This window comes from Ursus arctos, unplaced genomic scaffold (genome assembly GCF_023065955.2).
Source record: "Ursus arctos isolate Adak ecotype North America unplaced genomic scaffold, UrsArc2.0 scaffold_5, whole genome shotgun sequence".
NCBI lineage: Eukaryota > Metazoa > Chordata > Mammalia > Carnivora > Ursidae > Ursus > Ursus arctos.
The window spans coordinates 27,798,434-27,821,474 of NW_026623067.1; the positions used below are offsets into that span (position 1 = coordinate 27,798,434).

Below are 23,041 nucleotides of genomic sequence, written 5' to 3' on the forward strand. Positions count from 1 at the left end.
TATTTAGCATAAAAGTCAACCATGATGTTTCTTGTAATATCAATACAGGAATTAGGCCAAAACTGCTTTTTCTCATTATAATGAGTTATATTTTTTTTCATTCAGATTACCTGCAGGAAGACATTTCTAATTCTCAGTTATCCAGGAAGCATTCCTGAGCCCTCAAATAAAGTCGTCCCTTACTCTTATTATATTATTTGCATATTATATTCCTTTTTAATGTTTAAGTAGATGACCACTACTGTTCTTTAGTTTTTCATTAACAGAGTTTATACCATTTGTCTTTGTAGTTTGAGCTCCAACTACCTAGCCTAACACTTAGTAAGCACTCAAAATATACATGAAAATTAATATTCATAAATGAATTTACTTCATTTAAAAATAAAATTACCCTCCTATATAACCTAACTTACAGTTAAAAAAGCAAAAAGAAAATCTCCATAGCACTAGGGGGGAAACTGTAGATATTTTTAAGAATTGGGAATAAAGAAAGACTTTCTACAAATAATACCAAAGGAATAAATCATAAAAAGCCTTTTTAGAGGGAAATAAACAGATCAAAAGCTTTAAGTTTTCACATACTCAACAACTCAGCAGTTGCATTTCTAAGAATAAAATTGAGGTTACAGATTTATCTACACAGATTCTTATCATGGCATTGCTAAAATACAAATAAGCCAACGAAACAAAAAAGAAAATCTGGAAATGACCCTAAATGTCAACTAATAGAGAAATATAATTATGGCAGGCAGACAGCTATCACAGTAATTGAGTTAAAGGTTTTAAATTAGATTGTCTGATATCCTCTTTTTGTCCTTATACTTCCCAATGCTACCATAAGCTTCACCTGGGCAAAGTTCCCTCATCTACGACACCAAGAAAAAAACTTTACAAACATGGCATGATTGTAGAGAATGTAGATGCCTAGCCCTCACTGTTACAATATGCAACACAACTATTTCAATCTATAACATCATGTATTTCATAACACAAACGAGGAGCAGGATACAAGCAGATTTCACGTTACAGAAGGGTGGATTCCAGTAAGAATGGAAAGATCTCAATCTTCATAAGCAATATATGTGTAGTAGAAAAAAGGATTCAAAGCATACCCCTCAAAATTTTATAAAGTAATTCTGATTGGAGGAATTATGAATAATTGCATATTTTTATCCTATTTTTGAAATTATTTTATAATAAAAGTGTTTCTTTCGGATAAAAATATTACAATGGAAGGATTTTTTTTCTGAAGAGGACTGCTTATACATTTCTTGGAAGCATCAAATCCATTGTGTATAGAATCCTGCATAATATACCAGCTTATTCTCTCCCCGTGCTCCCCTGTACTCTTGGTCACACTAATTTGCTGTTACTTCATAGGCTAAACAAACTCACTATGCATACTTTATAAAAAAATTCCAAGACCATGGAATTAGTTAATTAATACATGCGTCATTTGTTTCTGAACACACTCAGGTCTGGTCTACCTAATTCCCAGAATTCAGGAAAACCCTAGTTTGCCTGCTTCCACTCTCGTATTTGGAGAATCTAGATATGGTCTGAGTAGGCTGAACAGCTGTCCCAGTTACTTTACTTCCTGAAATGTGGGTGGATAAACAAAAATATACAGAATAACTCAAGAGCTTATAATTAGACTACAAGTTGCCCATATGCAAACCTGAGGGGTAAGACTATGAGTGCCTCCTTTCAGAGAAGTTGCCATCATCATGTCCACTGAAATGGACTATAAGGGATGGGGCTATCCATCTGCTAAATGCCTAGCTTAGGCAGAACCATAATAATACAGCATTTGAACAATCAGGATTCTGACCATGAAACCCTGCTTCACAACTGGGTTGAGTGAGTGAGAACCCTATGACTGGAGCTATTCAAGCAGAGGATGAGTGACTCCTCCAAAAGGCTTTTAGACAATGAGATCATACATAAGGTTCTACAACTGGATGATTTTACGAAACTTATCCTGAAGAGAAATCCATCCATGTTTCATTTTACACAAAGGCTCGAAAGTTTATATTTCACAGACTCTCACATTTGATCTCACCTTTTTTAAAGTAGCTTCAGATTCACAAATGGAATTTTTCTTAAAAATGTCAGTAGATTAAAAAGTTAATCTCCAATCCTCCTTTTTAAGGTACCATTTACTGAAAAATGTACATAGGAAATGTCACTAAATACAAGGATATTTGAAATTTCACCAAGTTTATGCATTTTCTAAAAGAAAGTCATGTTTAAATGATAAAAAGTGTGTAATAATAATTTATGGATAATTTAAGAGTCTAGGATCTATTCCTAACACATGGTCCTTACATAAGCCTGAAGGAAAATTCAAGATTTCAACAATCAAAGTCAAAGAAGCTGAAATAGGGACTTTAAGCTGGCTGCATTTGTGATCAAGTTATCACAGTATTTTGTCCAGAAATACCTTAGGTAAATCCATTTCTTGCCTGCCCACCACGTCCCCTCCAAATTTCTACTGATAAATAATAAGGTACATTTTAAGTGTTTGGGGGGGAAAAGCACCAGGTCTTGATATATGATGTTAATTCCATTTCTCTGTATTCTCAGGTAAATATTAAGTACAATATTTATATTTTTTTCAAATGCCACGTATACAGAGAGAGAAGCCAAGAGCTGAGTCTGCACATGTGCCTTGGACACAGCTGGGTTGTCTGCCTTCTACATTAGCAGTGACCATAAGAACTCTTTCTTTAATGCTAAGTATAAAAGGTCATTGTACATAGCAGCATAAGTGAGAAGAGAACTCCAAAGAGGTTCAGCTTACCGAGCACCAAGACTCAAGTTAAATACCGTAATCATGCTAGCCACTCAGTTACCACTCAGTCTCTGTCTCCAGTCCGGAAACCAGTCTGCCAGAAGCCTAGATAGCTGGAAAAGCAGCCCTGTTTTATCGTATAACTGATCCCCAGAGGCCAATTTAAAAGAAAATTATATGTGTCCTATATTAAGGAGGAAAAACATCCCTCATTTTACAATTTTTTTTTTTAAGAGAACAAAGAACATACATTTGAAACTCGGTAACTGAAAAACACAATACGAACTTGCAATGTTAACAGGGCATGTGAGCCTATTCACTAAGCTCAACATAAATGAATTATTCCTTGTGTATCTGTGTCGACAATGTTTTTTAAGAAAAAGTATGATCTCTACTTTTACAGGGATTAGCTATTACACACTAAAATATTCCACTGAAAATATCTTCTAAAAGTGTGAAAGTTCATATTGGCAATACAGGAATGAAAATTATTAACTTTGGATGAAAAAAAAGTTTTAAGGTAGTAATTAAAAAGATTTTTAAGAAACAAACCCATGTTTTAAAAAATATCCTTCAGGCCAATTCATTAATTAATTTTTAATTTCTTCTGAAAACATGCTACTGTACATGTAAGATATATGTATGTCTTTATTGGATTCCCATAAATGTAGTAAAGAGTAACAAATCTAATGAATGGATAACTGTTGAAGAATGATGATGCAATGCCTGGAAGCCTCTGACTTGAAACTGCCCAATTCCTTTGCCAATTATGAATTGACCTTGAAATCGGCTTCAGATGAGAGAACTACAAAGGTCACGTGACTTTCAGAAAAATGAACATCATCTCCACCAATTATAATTATGTTTGAAATTTTAAACTAAAATATTTTGCATTCTGTAGTATTTAAATAAACTTAACATTATGTAGGAAATTTGTGTTACTCCATTCTTAACAACTTACCTTTTTATGCTAACATTTCATGATTAATTTTTCTTCCCAAAATAAAAGCATCTAGGAAAGACATTTAAATTTGCCCTAAGTATAAACATAAACTCTGTCATTTGTGGAATATATTTCAGTCCTAAGAAATCTCAATTACCTTATGAATAATATAAATATCATGAGGCATATACACATAGCAGTGTATGTTAAAAGGCTTCACACATTTTACTTTTCAAACTTTACTGTAGAATTCTAATTCCTCAATTTCTTCTCAAAATTTAACCCAAATACTAAGATGAAATTTTTGTCAGGGTAATGAGTCTAATTTTTTAAATACAAGGTTTCTTTGCAATTTAAAACCTCTGCATACATAAACCAGCACCACTACTTATCTGTAATATTTCAATTCAAAAAATCTGAATATTTCAATTCAATCTTTAATATTTCAACAGCTTCATACACTCTAATGTTCTGCAACAAAGAAAGCACTCTACAAGTTTAGATGCTATGACAAGCCCTGGGAAAATAAATTGAGGATGTATGTCATTATGAGTAATTATGTAATACCGCTTTTAGTTTAACCTTACTTTTACTCATACGGTTCAGTGTTAAATATTTATCACATTTTATAATATTAAACATCTTTGATATGCCACTGACATCCACTTGCTTCCAAGACACCACTAAGAGTTCATTTAGCACATTGACACTGGCGATTTCCAGCAGTCTGCTGATCAGGAGTTTAAGTGCTATTCATATCATGGTAAATTGGTTTCATATTGGCTTGAATGACCATTTACATGGGTAAAGTAGACAACACTGGATGCCTACTGAGCATCCATTCCTCCACTCCTTTTCTGCTGCCCAAGAGAACTTCCAGTGACCTCCCGAACTGAGATCACTTGGGTGGAGAAAACTCTCCAGTTGTTATTAGTTATGTCCCGTAATCTCACCATTCAAGTTATAGCCACCATCGAAGACGAATAAAAATATTATTTCATTAGAAGAATTTTCATTGGAAAACAAAAAAATCACATGCTTTTAGAACGAAAGAGACCTCTCCAAAGGGAGGTTCTCATTTCTCTTTTCTTACCTCTTTCGCACTGTGGACCAGTGAATCCATAAACACAAGCACAGCGGTTAGGTCCAATACAACGTCCACCATTCTGACACCCGTTTTCGCAGACAGCTGCACACAAACACAGCAAGAAGCTCATTATATAGTAAATCTCCAAGTACAGGTGACCACTGAACAACACAGGTTTGAACTGTGCTGGTCCACTCATAAGCAGATTCTTTTCGGTAAATACAGTACAGTGCTGTAAATGCATTTTCTCTTTCTTAGGATTTCCTTAATCACATTTTCTTTTCTCTAGCTTACTTTAAGAACACAGTATATAATACATATAACATAAAAAAATGTGTTAATCTACTGTTTATGTTATCAGTAAGGCTTCCAAACAACTATTAGTAGCTAGGATTCTGGGGATTCAAAAATTATACACAGATATTCAACCGCATGGAGGGCTAGCACCCCTAAGCCCTGTGCTGTTCAAAGGTCATCTGTACAATGTAGCATGGAGATCCAGTCCACAATGGATCTTACCTCTCGAACACAATCTACAGATTACATAACGCATTTAAATAAGTACATATAATGTATATTGAGACAAAAGCCTGCACAATTCATGTAAATCACAATGTTAGGCACACATCTGGTAAAAGTGTTTTTTTTTCTTTTAAACAAAATCACAAGGATTGGCTGGCTCAAATGCTCATATTGTCAGAATGTAACTATTCAATCTGCAATTTTACTTCTATTACCCCCATAATCAATTTTTGCAGGTAAGAAATTAAAATATGGGGAAATGTAGGAAAAAGGGGGCAGACAATAGGTAGCAAAGAGACAGGAAAAAAAGTGGGAATGTGATATGGAAAAATAAAGAGGATATGGCAATAAAAAGAAGGAAAAATCAGAGAATAAAAAAAAGCACACACTCCCCCAAGAAAAAAGACGGGTGGGTAAATAAGAAAAAAACTAACATGAATAGTGGAGGGGGAAATACTGTCAATTCAGTAGTGAAATATTAAGAGAAATTACTAATGTGTACAGAGTATGTACAGGATATAAAAGAAGGAAAACCTCACGGTATCAATAAATATTATTAAAAAATTAACCCCAAATCCAAAATTTTTAGGATGAACACACATAGCCTACACTGTTTCACTCTTTCCACTTGTCACCAGGGAGACCAGAATTCAGTTCAGGCTCTGTGGGCCCCAGCGAGCCAGAACTGACCCTGAGCGGCTCCCCTCCCTCACTGCCCCAGTCTTAGCAGCCAGGACCACAAAGAGAAGACCACTCTGTAAAGACCATTCCACACATTTCCTGAAAAATCACTATTCCTACAAACTCTCCTGATGGCAGTTGAATCCAAGAATCATGCCTTCTCCAAAAGAAAATACTGGTACTAAGAGCTTGTCTATCAACCCACCCACCTTGTTGAACATCAACACTGTCCTCACAGATGAAGAGGATTATATTCTATGACTTGTGCCCAAAAAACAGAGCTTAAAACATTAAAGTCAAGTGAGGGGGCAAAGCACATCTATGTGCACTTCAAATGAGCACGTACCAAAAAAGGGAAGCTCAATAAATAAACCGGTATCTAAAAATGCCACAGTGCGGCCATCTCCTTACCAGGAATACTGAGCTGGATTACCTATTTTCATTCAGAATGCTTCCAAGTGGCTTCTGTTCCGCTAACCGTACAAAATGAAAACATACTTTGAAACAAAGATTTCTTTATTTTAAAGCACCACTAAGCCAGAGGCTTTAAAATTCTTTGAATCGGGCTTTGCTCAAAAGCAGGAAGGATTCTATGTACGTTCGCACAAGTGCATCTCTGGAAGAATCACACCTTTCTGCTTCTTCACTTGTGCCAAGCTGAGCGCTGCACACACTTGAACTCATCCCTGTCTTGAAATATAGGCCGAGCAATAAATTGGATGAACAAATACAGAGGATAAAGGAAAGGAAATAAAGGTCATGAGAAGCGTGAGAAAGATGGGGGTGGACAGGAATGTGGAAGAAAACAAAAACCTGTCAGAGAACTCTCAGTGGTGTGGAACTCCATAGAAACAATGGCCAGCACTTGAACATTTCAAATGCTAAAAACACATACTGCAGAGAGGTAGCCCTTATCTAATGTAATTAATTATGATGTGAGAAATGTGCTTTAAATATCATCAAACTGTAAGAAATAGAAATGGAAGGCACTTTCCCTGACGGGTTTGCTCATGAGACCCGTGCTAGCCTTTAACACACAATTGGGAAAAAGCATTCAGGATTGACATTCAGGATGCATCCCTGGGTTAAATGGAGAAAGGGCTTCTCTCAGGGTTTTCCTAAACAGACTTCCAAATCCCAGGCAGGAGAAGAGGGCTAGCTACATAATCCTTAAATGTCTCCTGAAGAGCCTGTCCGGTACAGATGAAACTTAGTCTAATCTGTCTAGGTTAGACTGACAATGTCTCTACTCATTGCTTTTTTTTTTAATAGGAAATATAGTTAATGTTTGTAAAAAATTATGTAAACATACAACAAGGTTTTATTATTTTAAATGATTTAAATATTAAAAAATTTCTCTATTCTAATTTTTAATATGGTAAATATCAGCAGACATAGCCCACTTAAACAAAAGATCTTCAGGATCCTCAATAATTAAAAAAAAAAATGTAAAGAGCTCCCATAAACAAAAATGATGAGACCCACTGATAGAGCCATTTGCTTTTATTTCTAGTTCCTGCCTGACAGTTAACTCTTCCAGGACAGAGACCAGAGTTTGCTTGCCTTTGCATCCCCATCATCTACTGTAGAATTTGGTCCACCACAGACACTAAAAAACAAAAATCCTGTAATATGTCAAAGTTTTGCAGCCCTTTTCCCACTATTTTGCAAAGCAGAAAGTCAGAGTGAACAGACAAGGAGTTCTATTGTTCCCAGCACATCGTGATCATGTCATCTTCCTGATTCTCAGCTCCCTTGCTGAAAATCGAGTTGAAATATCCTACCTGCGAGGGGCTTGAGGATTAAATAAAATGATGTATAAAACAAAGTGCATGGTGGCTACACATTAAAAGTGTTTTACCAACTTTAATTCTCCTTCTCTTTTATTCTACAGAGTATTTGTATGAAAATAAGACATCGTCTTATTACTACATCGTCCAAAGTTTACACTGAGGAACAACAGCCAAAAGTGGACAATGCATATAAAAGTAGAATAAAAAAATAAATAAAGGAGGTAATTTTCCTTCTAAGAATGAGTTATGATGAAAGTTATTTTATGAAGTAGTTTTTCTTGCAACAAAACATAACAGAAATGGATATTTACATTTTAACCAGAGTTGGAAAGAAACATGAATATGCCTAAATTTCCACCACGGAAAGAAGGCTGACCACCCAAGAAGAAAGAAATGCTTACACCTGGTGTGGGATAAAGCAAAAGGCAATGGGGGAAAAACACAGGCTACGTACTCTTCATAGCAACTTCCCAGTGATCTTCATCCAGGCTTATTATCTATATAAAAATTCAGTCTACACGCTCCCAAGTTCCTATTTCCCTCAGCTCTCTCCGAAGATCTTAGCTCATACATCTTTCCAACTGGAAGTCTAACAGACTTTTTAAACTACCAAGTCCAACACAAAACTCTTGCCATCCCGTGTTCACAGCTCTGCCCAACCCACTCCCCCCTCAGTCACTCCCACTTCAGGAAATGACATGACCATTCACTCTGGAGCTCCACGCAAATCCTCCAGTTGTCATCATGAGTCTTTCTGTTTTTCTCCCCAGCACACTCCTCCATCAGCACACATTTCCTTCCATAGATTCTACCTCCAAATACAGGTCCAAGACAAGCACTTGCCACATCCTCAGTTATGCCAGCCCCATGCACCATCACCACTGCAGAAGTTAACTCGCCGTTTATGTTCCCTCTCACCCTTTCAATAACACAGCAGCAGCCACAGTGATTAATTTTTTTAAGTTAATCAGATCATATCACTCCACTGCTCAAACTACGTCAATGGCTCCACATGATACTTAAGAGTCCCAATTTCTTTCCTTGGTGGGTAAGGCCGTTCACCACCATCTCTGAACTCATCTCCCACCATTATCTCCTCTCCTCTCTTTAGGCACATGGGTTTTCTTACTATCTACAAAACATGTGAAGTCTGTTCCCACCACAGGTCCTGTGAATCTGCTTTTCCCTGTTCAGAACACTTTTCCCACTCCTAAAATGGAACCTTAAGGTCATCTTGTTTGCTCACCAATACGCTCCCAACACCCTGCACAGCATGGGGCTCACAGGAGTGACTCAGTAAACACTGCTGAATGAAATGAAAGAGTGCTTTCTAAGGAATGCTTTCCACATTTCTGGGAAGGGAGCTAAGCAGTTTAAATGTTTTTATAATCCTCATTTTAGCAAATGTATTTCCAGGACTTTTCTGGATTCACAAGCTGAGAATTGTTACACCTGCTTCCCTACGCTCAGTACTATAATGCCATCTCTGTGTCGTACAACTTAGCAAGTGTCTTCCTTACACCAGGTCTTGAGCTGATGTGTAGGAGGTGTCATACCTTGCCCTGTCGTATTTGCAGTGAATGGATTTTACTGGTTGCATGATTTTCTTCCACCATATGTTCTATTAACCCTGACTAAATGTTGGGCAATGACAGTTTTGTCTCATGAGATATTCAGTGAATAAATTTTCATATATGCTGCTCTTCTGACCCAGTGCTTTTCCCTTTCCTCTGACTGAAAAGTATGGGGGCATCGGTATGGTTTGGCACAGGGCAGAAGAACATAAAAACACCTTCTCCAGGCAGGGAAACTACTTTCCATCCCTTTACTTTCCATTTCTGAGCAAAGAGCAGGGAAAGTACATACTAGCTAGAACTCTTTCTGCAGATCTTCAGAAAATACAGACACACACAGATATGCCCCAAACATATACAACAGCTGAACTGAGACTGAAAGTGGCTAGTTTCATGATAGATTGGAAGAAATGCTTTGAAAGATCAGTTGAGGTAAGGTTCTTCCACTGTTAATTCTAACGTAATTACGATTTTCCTCCCCTACAGAACAAAAGGCTGAGTTTCAGGAAGGATAATTGTGTCTCTTCTCTCGCAAGAGGATGACAATTAGATCTCCTAACACTTCTGTGTAGGTATAAAAAGGGTATAAATCCGCCTCCTTATAAATATTGTGTTCACATTGTTTTTTTTTTTTTTTAGTGATTATAAGCTCAAGTCCATTGTATAAAATTTATACCTAAATATTTGAAGAAAATATAGTAAAAAAATCATACATGAAAAAAAGAAAGTTTGCTACAATTTCTGTTACACTATTGTCCAGCTCTTTCCCGCTCTTTCCTGGCTAACCCTAGCCCAAAAAAGTTATTACATTGGTATCTCCTATTCCTGCAAGAAAACTGGCCTCAATGCAGTGTATTTTCTCAAATTCCTTAACGCTCCACTTCCTGCACTTGTCAGTCTCAGATTACCTTAACAGCTGTACCCATACCTGAAAGCTACCTACACAGGGGTCTGTAAACTACAGTCCACAGGTCAGATCTCGCCCACCACCTTTGTATTGCCCATGAGTTAAGAACGGTTTTCACTTTTTTCTTTGGTTGGAAAATCAAAAGAGCAATATTTTTGTGACACATGGAAATGGTATAAAATTCAAACTTTGGTGCCCCAAAATAAAGCCCTGCTGAAAGACAGCCAAGTTCCTTCACTTATATATGGTTTATGGTCACTTTTGCACTGTAATAGAAGAGCTGAGTAGTTGTGACAGAGACCACAAAGTCCAAAATATTATCTGGCCTTAATAGAAAAAGGTGGCTGACTCCTGACCTGAACAAAGTAATTTTCTTCAAATTGATTCACCTACTTATTTGCAATTACTTTAAAAGATAACTTCACAGCATTCATAAGTGGAAAGCTATATTACCCCAACTGGAAGGCACTCTTACTATGAACAACAACCCCAAGAAGATACCACTTCACAGCCATTGGGATGGCTATCTCACTCACACACACAAAAACCAAAAACCAAAACTGAAATAAGCGTTGGTGAGAATGTGGAGAACTTAGAACCCGTGTACGCTGCTGGTGGGAATGTAAAATGGTGCAGCTACTAAGGAAAGCAGTAAGGCAGCTCTTGACATTAAAAACAGATTTAGCAGATGATCCAGCAACTGTACTTCTGGGTGTGGTACTCAAAAGAACTGAAAGCAGGGACTCAAATGGATCCATATTCACAACAGCCAAAAGGTCGCAACACCTCAAATGTCCATTCATGGACAAACAGATAAAAACAAATATGGTATGTACACAAAATGGAATATTATTCACCTTTAAAAAGGAAGGAAATTCTAATATGTGCTCTAACGTGGATGAGCCATGAACACGTGATGCTAAATTAAAAAAAAAAACCTCATCTCAAAAGGACATATACGGTATGATTCCACCTATCTGAGGTAGCTAGAGTAGTCATATTCATAGAGAAAGAAAGTAGAATGATGGTTGCCAAGAGATGGGGTAAGGGAGAAATGGGGAGTCAGTGTTTACAGGGCAGAGAGTTTCAGCTTTGCAACTCAAAAAAAGTTCTGGAGATGGACGGGAGTGATGATTACACAACAATGTGAATGTACTTAATGCCACTTAAAATGTGTACTGTACACATAAAATGGTTAAAATAGTTAATTTTATGCTTTATGCATATTGAAAACATTTTTTTAAGTTTTTAAAATTCCAACAAAAATAAGATTAGCTTAAAGCAAGGTAAATATTCTTGTACACTGACTACTTCATCTTTCTATGTTAAAAAGGTTGACAAGAAATTTTTAGGGAGACCCCGAAGATTAGCAGTGAATCTAGACCCTGCCTCCAATGCAATCCAAATGAAATGAAAAGGAACTTTGTTACTATTTATGATTCAACGCTCTTTAATGTCATGTCCTTCTATTCATTCACACTTAAAAATACGAGGATTCTTAAAGGGTCCCAAAATTTGGGAAAAACAAACCTCCAGTGTTCTCCAGTGATATGTCATAATCCAAGAGCTACCATCCCCACATCCTTGTTAAAAAGTTATTTCTTAATTAGTACAGAATATTCTCTAGTAAGTGAAGAGAAGACCTTTACTGGAGTAAAGTTCCCTCTTTCACAACTAAATAGGATTTTTTAAAAAACATTACAGAGCCCTGCACTATTCCATTACATAATTAAATACATATGAGCAAAAGACAATTTATAAGATTGGCTCTCCTCGAGTTAATTTTGGGATAGCCTAAAGAGAGTGAAATCACAACAATCTTAACCATGTCTTCAGGAAGGTATTCATGTTTTATGGAGCAAGATTTTTTAAAAAAAGCAAGTCAATATTAACTAGTGGTATGTGTCAAATCTGAGGAAGTATTAGTGGTATTCAACATCAACACTCTAAAACCCAAACATCTCAAAAGAAAAAAAAAACTCCTATGACAAAATTTAGTTGTAAGGTATGGCTTACTGCATAAAGTTATTTTTTTAATGATCATAGGCTTTACAGGTCCTTCCATTTTGACTTACTATGAAATACCCACTAAATCAAATAATTTCTAGTAAGTGAAGTCTACCCCAATGTTCCTTACGTTGTCCACAGTAAGTTCCGATATATCCCTTCTGGCACTGGCAATGGTCATCCGCACAGGTTCCTCCATTCATGCACCTAACATTGCACTGTTGGACTGCAATAACAACAAAAAATATAAAAATATCAATCACTGAAATTTTAGTATCTGTGAGTTATAAAACTATACTAAATCTCCAATTCAATGACAAATAAATTCTACAGAAATGTTATGACCCACATACATACTTATTTGTGTAAGTGCACATGTGAGCTTACCTGTTACAACGTTATTTGGTAGGCATTTAAAATATATTACACTTTCAGTGTTGAAAGAAATCAGTTATGTGGTGACTGGTAACGTAGTTTCTAGGAGGTGGGAGGCACTTGTGTATCCATTCAGGATGCAGGGGCTGAGTGTCTGCCCTACGGGCTCAGCTCCCTGCTATAAAGCTAGATTCAGTATCTACCCTGGTGGAGCTAACAGTCCCATAGAGAGAGAGACAAAACACTAGAAACAAACATTACAATGTCATTATACATTGTGACAAATTCTCCAAAGGAAACTGTGTTGTAAAGGAGAATAGCCTGGAGCCAAGGAGGAACCTAGACAGGAGGGAGACAAGACTGTTCTGATGTGACACTTAGGGAGAGTTCTGAAGGAAGAGGAGCCAGACATCAGAAGTACCAGAGAGGAACCTCACAGGGAGAGGAACCAGCAAATCGAAAGACCCTAGGATGGTAGAAAGTTTCCTCTATTTGAAGAACTGAAAGAGTTATGTGATTATAGAGTCAGGCTGGGAAGAAAAGATCTTAGAGAGGCATCCTGAGGCCAGCCAGAAAATGCAAGGTCTCCCAGGCCATGGAAGCTTTGGCAATATATCCCAAATGTAAAAGAAGTCATTAAAAGATTTAAGTAAGAGAGTAAAATGATGCAATTTGCATTTTTAAAGGATTCTGCTAGCTGCTCTCCAGAAAACAGATCTGAAGAGGGCAAGAGGGGAAGCCAGAGAGCCATTGGGAGGTTACTGCAATAGTCTGGGGAAGAGATGAGGGGAGCTGAACCACAGTGGTGATAGAAAGGAGAGGATGTATTTGAGATGTTTTCCAACAGAACCCACAGGTCTTGTTAAAAGAGTCGACATGAGAGAAGGTGGGAGAAACTAAAGAGAAAGAGAAACAGTTGCTTAGGCACTGGGTTGACCGGCAGTGGCACTTGCTGAATCAAGAGAAACTGAAGTAGACTATGGGCAACAATGAATCAAATTTCCTGCTACTGAGTTTCAGACATTTACTATGCATTCAAGTGGAGAGGTGGAATAGGAAATGGAACCCGTGAATAAGAGACTCAAGGGAGGGATCTATTCTGGAGACAATTACTATGAGTTAGCAACATACTGGTAGTACTTGAAGGCATGTATGCAAATAAGTTCACCCAGGGAGGCCCAACTGTTGAGAATGCCAAACCCTGAGTGGAAGTCTGATGTAGAAGATGCAGATAGGAGACTAAAAAATAATAATAAAGAAAAGGAATACTGTAGCCACTGACACTGCACAAGCGAAGGGAAAAGAGCATTTCATAAAGAGGGTAAATAATGGTGCTAAATGCCTTGGGGGAGTGGAGCAGGATGGACTGGAAAAGAGAGAAACATTCCTGATGAAAAGGGAATACTACTCAAGGCCATTGAAATTCATGGATTCCCTATGAAATTATACACCATAAACTGAGGGTTGAACAAGTGAATGTTTAGCTGCCCAGGCAGAGGATTAAGAAGTTGAGCTACAAAATTTCTGCAGGAATTTTTTTTTTTTTTCTGACGGCAGTTATGAGTAAACTAAGACAACAGGTTAATGAAAATATGGGCAAGAATATCTTCCAGGTAGTCAGACCAGGAAGGCTCCTGAAAGCACGGGAGGAAATCAGCTAATCAGGGTGGTCAAGAAAGCCTGGACGAATTGTTAAGAACTTTGAAAGGCTGAGAAAATGACAGATTATCTTCAAAGAAAATGAAACTGGAAGTTTTTACACATAAGTTTCATCAGAAGACAATGACATTGGTCATATAAATCTTGAATCTTCAGTTTCTGAGTCAGACACATTCTCTACTACCTCTTCTGCGAGAAAATTTGGAGAGATAAATGTTAAAAATAAAACAATGTCACTCTGGCTTGAGGCAGATTTAAAATTTTATTTAGTTACTGAACAATGAAATAAACAGAATCTGCTTCCACCTTGTTATAATATTATCTTAAACACTGGCCTAAAAGACTAATTTTGAGGACCTGACAATCCTGAACTGGGTCAGGAATAACACAATTCTAGCCCACTCTTGTGATCTTATAGGGTTGCTGAGAGTTAATACGTGTAAAGCAAAGTGAGTTAACGTATGTTAAGCATCTGGTCAGTATATAGTATTTGTTGTCCTCCCAATCCTCTTATCTTTCTCCTTTAGTTCACCCACGAAACAGGACATGAACTTCAGGATTATGCAAAGGCAATAAATAGAGCCTAGGGTTGGGGCCTACAGGGTTTGTCATCAGAATACATGGATTCAAATCTACCCTGGGCCACTTAGTTACTTCACATGTGCCAAACTCCTTTCTCTGTAAAATGGGATAATAACAGTACCTCACAGTTTTCATGTGAAGATTAAATAAAATGCTATAGTCAAAAACAAAACAGTATCTGGCACAGAGTAAAAACCCAGTACATTACAGCCCTTATTCACAAAGACTTTCTTTTCTGCTGAATCCAGGTACTTTCACTGCATAGACGCATAGTTTCTGGACCAGAATTAAACCATTCTGCTTAATAAAATATCATTACCTTTTCCCCTTTAGTTGTTGGTGGCAACAATTAAGCCACTCAAGATTTTTACTTCCAAGTAAATACAGATTTAGTTAATGAAGAAAATAATCATCGATGTGTATCCTTGTTGAAAAGGACATTTGGTATTTATTCAAAAGCTTCAGAACAATGCAGTAAGTAAGGTCACATCTAAGAAACATACTTGATTTTGATCCACAGGTCGGTGATATCTGGCCGCTGGAACAAGTACACATGTTAGGACGGGAACAAAATCCATCTCCACAACTATTTCTACAAATTGCTGTAGAAAGCACAATAGGAAAGTGAAGGAATAATTAGGTAATAAACCACAGTTTACAAAACAAGAATGCTACAGCCAACAACAATAAACCTGAAAAACTAAGACAAAAAATACGGTATATGTAACATCTGATTTCAGATATGCAACAAAATTACCCATTGTAGACATGAGACTAAGTCTCACAAATATCCTTATGATAATGTGCAAACAAATGAAACTATTTCAAGTTCCATAATCCTTTAGCTCTCCTATCAATACAGGTCATGTTCTCCATTCAAGGCAGAGCGTTTATACACAGAATTTACCCCAAGACGACAGTCTGGGTCTTAGGAAGCTGGAAGGATTGAGGAAACCCAGAGGCCCTGCATACCCTCAGAAAACATAGCCCACTCTGGAAAAGACTTTCACAAGACACAGAAAATATAATATGGGCTGAGCTAGAGACTCCAGGCCCTCAACAGTTGGCCAAGCCCCAGGGGTTCCATGCACATTCCTTCCCAGCTGGTATCTGACCTGCCCCATCATCAATCTTTGTTCTCCTTAATAAATCCCTCTCTCCTTCCTCCAGCCTTTCTTCTCCCATGCTATCACCACAACCTAGCCTATTCCTGCTGGTCAGAAAAGCTGCTGTGACATTTTGATGGAGGGAGAGTCAGAGCCTCCTGCAGCTGTGACCTCCAAGGTATGAGGGTCATCACAGCAAAGAATGTTAGGCTCACTGACACAGCACATACCGTGGCTCCTCAAAATCATTAGCAGAGTGCCTTCAAATGGGATGTCTCTCCCATATTTACAGTCAGTTCATTTAAGAGCTGATATTTATCTCTATACCCAACACTGAATTCTTTATTTGTGCACAAAGCCTATGTGCTTTAATGCTCCATGACGGGATCCAGGAGGATAAGAGGACAGTCTGGGAACATCCTCAACCTTGCTAAAAACATTCATGCAAATGTGCATGTGTCTTTTGCTAGACAGGGGTCTCACAATTTGCAAAGAGATCGGAGACCCCCAATAATGTAAAGGGTGTGTTGTATAGAAGTGTGCTAACTCAGGATGCCTGAGTGGCTGTCAGTTAAGCATCCGCCTTCAGCTTAGGTCATGATCCTGAAGTCCACCATCCAGCTCCCTGCTCAGCGGGGAGTCTGCTCCTCGCTCTCCCTCTGCTCTTCGCTCTCCCTCTGCTCCTCCCCCTGCTCATTCTCTCTCTCACTCGCTCACTCTCTCAAATAAACTCTTAAAAAAAAAAAATAGAAGTGAGCTAACTCAGTCATTGTTTTTCTTCCCCAAACCACCTTTAGACATCCATGTAATATGACCAGCATCTCCATTAGCACTCCTTATAAATGAAAATGTCACAGATCATAGAGTGAAGATAGAAAACTAATTTTAGGCAAGAACATGGTTCCTGCCATGGAGTTGACTATTGATTTTTAAAATGTGCTACAGTTTCAGATCACCAATAATTTTCCAGTGACACAAGTCCACTAAAATACTGTTTTATTTCAAAGCTCCCTCACCCCCAGCAGGCTGACATTTAGTCTAGGCTTAGGTGATCTACCAAGTGCCCCTACCCAGATTCTAAACCCAAGGAAGGTCTCATGGCTGGAGACTGGTCATCCTCAGACAACAGATCCTGGTCATGACCACAGGTGTAAGCTCCATGCCTGTGAGCCAGTGAGAAGCGAGAGTGTGCTGGTCCCTCCTCCTCACACTCATCTCATACTATGAGATGCCTCACCTTACTAGTTTGCCCTCCTACCATCATGAAAACCACGAGACCCAGAAATAACAAAAGGAGAGGGAAAGAAGATATGAGTGTCAGGGTTTCTCTGATGCTGGGAGAAGATGTGCAGCATAGTAAAGAGTACATAGGATGAAAAAGGTCTGATGTGGAGTTCTTGCTGTGCCATGGACCCACTGCAAACTTAGAAAAAGACCACACAGCTTCTTTGTGTTTTGTTTTCTTCTCGGTAAAATAAAACAAAGGGATTATAGTGGAGTGTTCTGATGTCTTTTTAGGCTCAAATGCTATGATTTCAGGCCAACCCCTTCCCATTCCACTAATCAAAATGCACTTTGTAGCAAAATTTCACAAATTAATAAATTCTCCCACTGCCTCAAGTTCTAACAAGATTTAAAAAAAATGAAAAGTGAGAGAAGTCAATTCCAGTTTTTTGGAAACAAATATTTGCAAGTTCAGAAGTACTTCAATGATCTTTACAGGTCACAACTAAGGACACTAACAACAAACACAGAAACTCAAATCAAAATACATTAGGTTTCTGGTAGTTTGAGAAATACATTTTTCTTTTATTATCTTCACATCTTCATGAAGCCTGGTCAACACCAAACAGATTAAAATGAGAGGGTAATCATTTTTAATATCCTTCTATAAAGAAAGAATGCTGATGTATAAATGAAATGATTAATCCTTGGTCCTAATATTCGATTTGTGTTTTACTTATCTCTTTTTGTAAGCTGCCACAGAGCTTTGCCTTTTGCTAAATGGTGGAAATTCAGTAAATATAATAAATAACTTATCACCAGGAAATCCTAGAATGAAAATTCTTGATTTTGACTTGATACTGCTTTCAATTTGGTTATTACCTCCATATATTATCATTTTAAATGTGAAAAATAATTGAACTACTAAATTTAGTGGAAAATATTAAAATTCAAAATTTATGTGAGATCCATACAAGAAAATAAAAAGGCATTAATTTTTCCTCTATTTTATGCACTATTTTTACTCTTGGGTATTTGAATTACTTTTTTGATGTGCTAATATTTTTGTAGATAACTCTAAATGCTTGATATATATAAGTGATATATATATATACGTTTCTTGAAGATACAAAGGTAACTTCAAAATTTATGCTTTTTAGAGATTTATGATGCATGTAACTTCCAATGTATTTCATAGGTACCCAAATATTTCAAGTAGTAGGTATGTGGGCTATAATAGTCACCGTTGCTCTGAGATATCCAAAGTTGTTCTTCTAAACAAGAGCACAATGTTACTGAAAAACTTAAAGTAGTTAAAGCAGATACTCAGAGGGCTATATATGTATACATGTACATATATATTTCTACTTCAAATATTCTGGAAGGCTCTGTTCTCTGGAATTCCCATTCCACACCGATCCAATAAAATCTGACTTTACAGATTTTCAACACATACCATAAACCGATCCCTTCTTCTCGGCTGCTCTCCAACTCAATAATGGCAGGCACATTCATTACATTCAGTGAGTCAGACTTTCCACAGTGCCTAAGTCATCCCAGCTAGTACGGCAGGTGTGTGGTGAGTGACATTAGCCGTTGTAGGATTCTAGGAACCATGTTTTTAAATCAGGCAAAGTGATGCCCTACTGGCCTGTAAGAGTAAATACACCCTCCATACATGCCTCATGTAGATGATTTCTGTATTGGGGAAAAAAGAATGCAATACCCTTTCCTTCTTTTTAATAAAGGCTTATCATTAGAGAATTTATTTAAAATATTCATGAATCACTTTAAAGAACACAGTCATTGTTTCCCATTTTTCCGTCCCTACTGGAAATTGTGGGATTTTTTTAGGGTAGACAATTATAAGAAACAAAAGTCTTTACAACATATGGGATTTCATTTCTTTTTTAAAATTGCAATGAAATAACATGAAGGGTCTATCTCAAACCCACAAAACCAATAAATATAGAGTCAGAAATGCCACTACATCCTTATTATCCCTTGGCTAGCGTGGCTTGCTCTTTTTCTCTGTTCACGGTTACATAATTATCTTTTCCCTGGAGAACATGAAGGTCAATCTAAAGTCAAGATTGGCTCTAAATGAATGTGCTGTCTATGATACCTGGCTCTCCTCCCAACAAGACAAATGTGACTGCTAGATAAATACACAGGAGAAGGCCAGTCACACTTCAACTCAAGAAATTAACAGGCATGTGAAATAAGACATGCCATGGTCCATTACTATGAGGCTGGTAACTAATGACTTCTCCAGTTAGAACTTGGGAGAGCTAGGTACACAATCTGTAAACTAAATAAAAGAGTAAAACTTTTAAGGTCAGAGATACAGAACTTTGAAAGCTCTAAGCCTCACACTTTGGAAATCTACTGTATACTATGAGATGTGGGGCCTGTAAATCCTAAATTTAAATATCTTCAAAAAAAATTAAAAAGGTCAAGTCATTTGGGAAGAGTTCTTTTAAAAATTTTGTTGACCTGGGTCAACTCTAACTCCCTATGAGAGTTCCTTTCATATCTATGTTATGTAGCTGTTGAGATGAAACCAGAGATAATAAAGTGGTTTTGTACAAAGGCCTAAGAAAGCTTGATCTTCAAAAGGCCTAAAACCTCATGCAGTCAAAAGCCAGATAATTTACATAATCACATTGTGGTCTTATCTGGGCTCCTTTAGGAAAAAGTGGTTTTGAGTTATCTAGGGAATTGCTGTACTCCCCCTTCAGTTTGTATTAATAGACACAGAAAGATAAAACTTCCAAGTATCTTTGAAACCTTTATCATTATTGCCCTTCAACAGAGCCTAGAAGCGAAGTCTAAACTGATGTAAACCGGCTGCTTCTTCCCCAACATTCAAATGGAGCCTCGTCCTAATTATCACTGCTTTGTGGCCACTGGATTCTAACAGTAACTGTGTGTCCCGGACAACTGAATCCAAGAGCTCAGCCCAGACATGGGGCAAAGGCACTGCCCAAGCTGGGATCCCAATCAAGCACTCACGGACAATGCACTGGTTTCCTCCAGGAAGCGTCTTCCATCCTGGGCAGCAGTAGGAGTGGAACCTGGATCCGCACACGTTGGGCCTGCGATGGACAAGGAGGTCACACAGGCGCAGGGAAGTGTATGGTAACACATTAGCGTTTTTGCTAAGCAAAAACCCTGAGCGAGATTTCGGGACAACAAACAAACCAAAACTACACTTCAAGTTCTTGAGGCTTCGGGTGCAAACAGGGAAGTAAATGGGCTGGAATGGGGGAGGGTCGGAAACGTCTAAACCTTGCCTTTCATCTGCCCTCCCTTATTGCCTTTTTAAAGGGCGAAAAGAAACATGGAAACATATAATTTGCTACTACTCTAGCCTCCGGATGCAAAGAACAAAGGGAACACTCTGTTTCAAAAATCCTTGCCCTCGTCCCCAAATCCGTCTCTCCTTAATCCACTGTTACTTTGGCCCGACGTGTCAAGGAAGGCGCGTCGGAAGGCGAAGCGCTGGAGGTTGATGATTAGAGTGAACCATAAGCCCCGCACTCGTTCTCAAACAAAAGGCTCTGGAGCTGCGCCCCCGACGGTGGGGAGCAGGCAGGCTCCACGAGCCTCGACGCAGAGTGGACTCAAGCCCGCCCTCCGCCCGACATTGGGAACCTGCTCCCGCACCGCGGGCAAAGCCTGCGCTCTACCATCCGCACCGGGGGCCTTGGACCCAACCGCCCGAGGGAGGGCTTTTTGCTGGCTGAGCCGCGGAGGAAAAGGGGGAGGCGCTCCTGGGAGTCTTCGGGATTCTGGTGGAGGCGGCCGCGGCTCGAGCCGCCAGAACTAGGTTCAGGGAGGGGTGGGATGGAAAGCTGCCAAGCGCAGGATCCCCCCCCCCCCCCCGCCTCCTGCCCACCTACCCTCGGAGCACGTCCTGCTGTCCTCGCCTGCGGACGCGGCTGGCTGCCGCGGCGCCCTCCTCACGGTACTCAGGCACAGCGAACCCGCCTTCAGAGCCCGCCGCCGCGGGCCGGACCTGTTGCGGCGACGACTGGGGCCGGGGCGGCTTGGGCGGTGGAGGCTGGAGCTGGCCAGCCGTGCCCTGCGCCCAGAGCGCCACGCAGCCCAGCCACACGAAGTAGGGCTGGAGACACAGCCGCCGCCGTCTCCCCATCGCGGGCGCCGAGAGCGCGCGGACCAGGGTCCGCGGAGGGGGCGAGCCGGGAGACAAAATCTGCGCGGCCTGAAAAAAGTCAGGGTCTAACAAGCCCTCCGTCGGCTCCCAAGACTCCCTGGGGCTCGGGCTCCCTGCAGTAGTGGGAGCCCCGGACCAAGCGCCGGCCCCCGGGCTGCCGGCGGCACGCGGGCTCTAGCGCAGCGGACAGCGAGGCGCGGCGGCGGTACGGCCGGCAGCCCCGCGCGGTCCACGTTGCATCCCCCGGGCCACGGCCCCGAGCGACTCCGGGACCGCCAGCGGGAGGGGGCGGGAAATTACAAAAGTAACCCGAGCAGCCGCGGCGTAAAGTTACAAAGAAAGCGGACCTCAAAAGAAAAAAAAAGGGCCTGCACGCAGCGCCTCGGCGGATTCCCGTGCGCTCCGGGAACAGATCCTGGAAAGCTGCAAAAGTCACCAGAAAGAAGCCGGCAAACAAACAAAAGTCGCCCCCCGAAAGAAGAGGGTCTCCTCCCGGCTCGCCTGGAGTCCCGCGAGGCAGCGACGCGCCGGCGGCGGCTCAGAGTGGAGCTGAGGTGTGCGGGGCCAGGGCGAGCCGCCGGTGAGAGGGGCAGGAGACTGGACGCCAGGGAAGATGCGGCGGGCGAGGGCGCGGCGCGGGGGTTTTTGAGGCCCGGCGGGGCGTGGGGCGGGCCGGCGGGCGGCGGCTGTCAGTGGGGGCTGGAGCGCAACCGTCCACACGTGGAGCGCAGCCCCGACCCAGGGGCCGACGCAGAGTGGGCGGAGACAGAGTTAAGGGGCTAAGGGGTGGGGAGGAACAAGGGGAGCTGGGGGCTGGGGGAGGGGAAGAGGAAGGAAGGGGGTAGGGTGAAGGGAGGGGAGAGGACTGAGATTGGGGAGAAGGGGGGCAAGCCTGAGAGGAAGACCAGGGCTGGAAGAGGGGCTTGGAAGGAGGGATTGGCGAGCCCGGGTGCGAGAGGAAATGAGCGGGGGATGGGGGCGAGGTTAGAGCGAGGAGAGAAGTGGGAAAGGGGAGGGGGGGCCGGGGGCCTTGGGGCCGGCTGGAGGGGGCGAGGCGTTAGTCGGCTTTGCTTCCCGTCCCCCTCAATTGGCCGCTAGCTCTGTTTTGACTGTACAAAGCAAGTAGACGACGGGGGAGGGGGCGGTTAGGGGCCGGATTTGGGAAAGGAGGCAGCAGTCCCTTCCCCTCCCCCTCCGCCCTCGCCGGGCCGCGGACCAGGGACGAGGGTCTCTAAAGGCGCTTGACTAGGCTGGACCCACAGCTGAAGTTCCCTTCGCCGGGCAGAGGCCACAGGGTTGAGGAGGAGAACGGGTACTCCCCCGAGGACCCAGACCCAGACCCGGGGTGGGGGGACTCGCAGCCGAGCAGGAATAGAGACTCGCGCGGGACTTGGTCTCTATCTCAATCCAAGGAGGCCTGGCCCTCCCCATCGCCCTCGTACCCCCACCCCCCAACCCCCGGGATAGGCGTCAGTCTGTGGGACCCGCACAGGGGCTGGGCATTTCCAGATTGAAATGCGCCTTCCACCTCCAAGAGAGAGCTCACGCGGCCGCGGGGGGCCTCGGCTACATGCGGGCGCCGCGGTCCTGGGGAGTCCGCGCAGGGG

General features: G+C 40.9%; 1 protein-coding gene across 1 annotated transcript in view; it reads right to left on the reverse strand.

The window, feature by feature from the left end:
• The window catches only part of FBN2 (fibrillin 2), a 239,399-nt gene extending 217,986 nt beyond the window's left edge, over window positions 1-21,413 (reverse strand). The window contains exons 1-5 of the mRNA XM_026507878.4: window positions 21,160-21,413; window positions 20,270-20,352; window positions 15,428-15,526; window positions 12,439-12,534; window positions 4,831-4,926 (exon numbers count right to left, since the gene is read on the reverse strand). Of these exons, the coding sequence (XP_026363663.2) occupies window positions 4,831-4,926; window positions 12,439-12,534; window positions 15,428-15,526; window positions 20,270-20,352; window positions 21,160-21,413 (628 nt within the window). The remainder of the gene's footprint in view (window positions 1-4,830; window positions 4,927-12,438; window positions 12,535-15,427; window positions 15,527-20,269; window positions 20,353-21,159) is intronic.
• Between the last annotated feature and the right edge of the window lie 1,628 nt (window positions 21,414-23,041).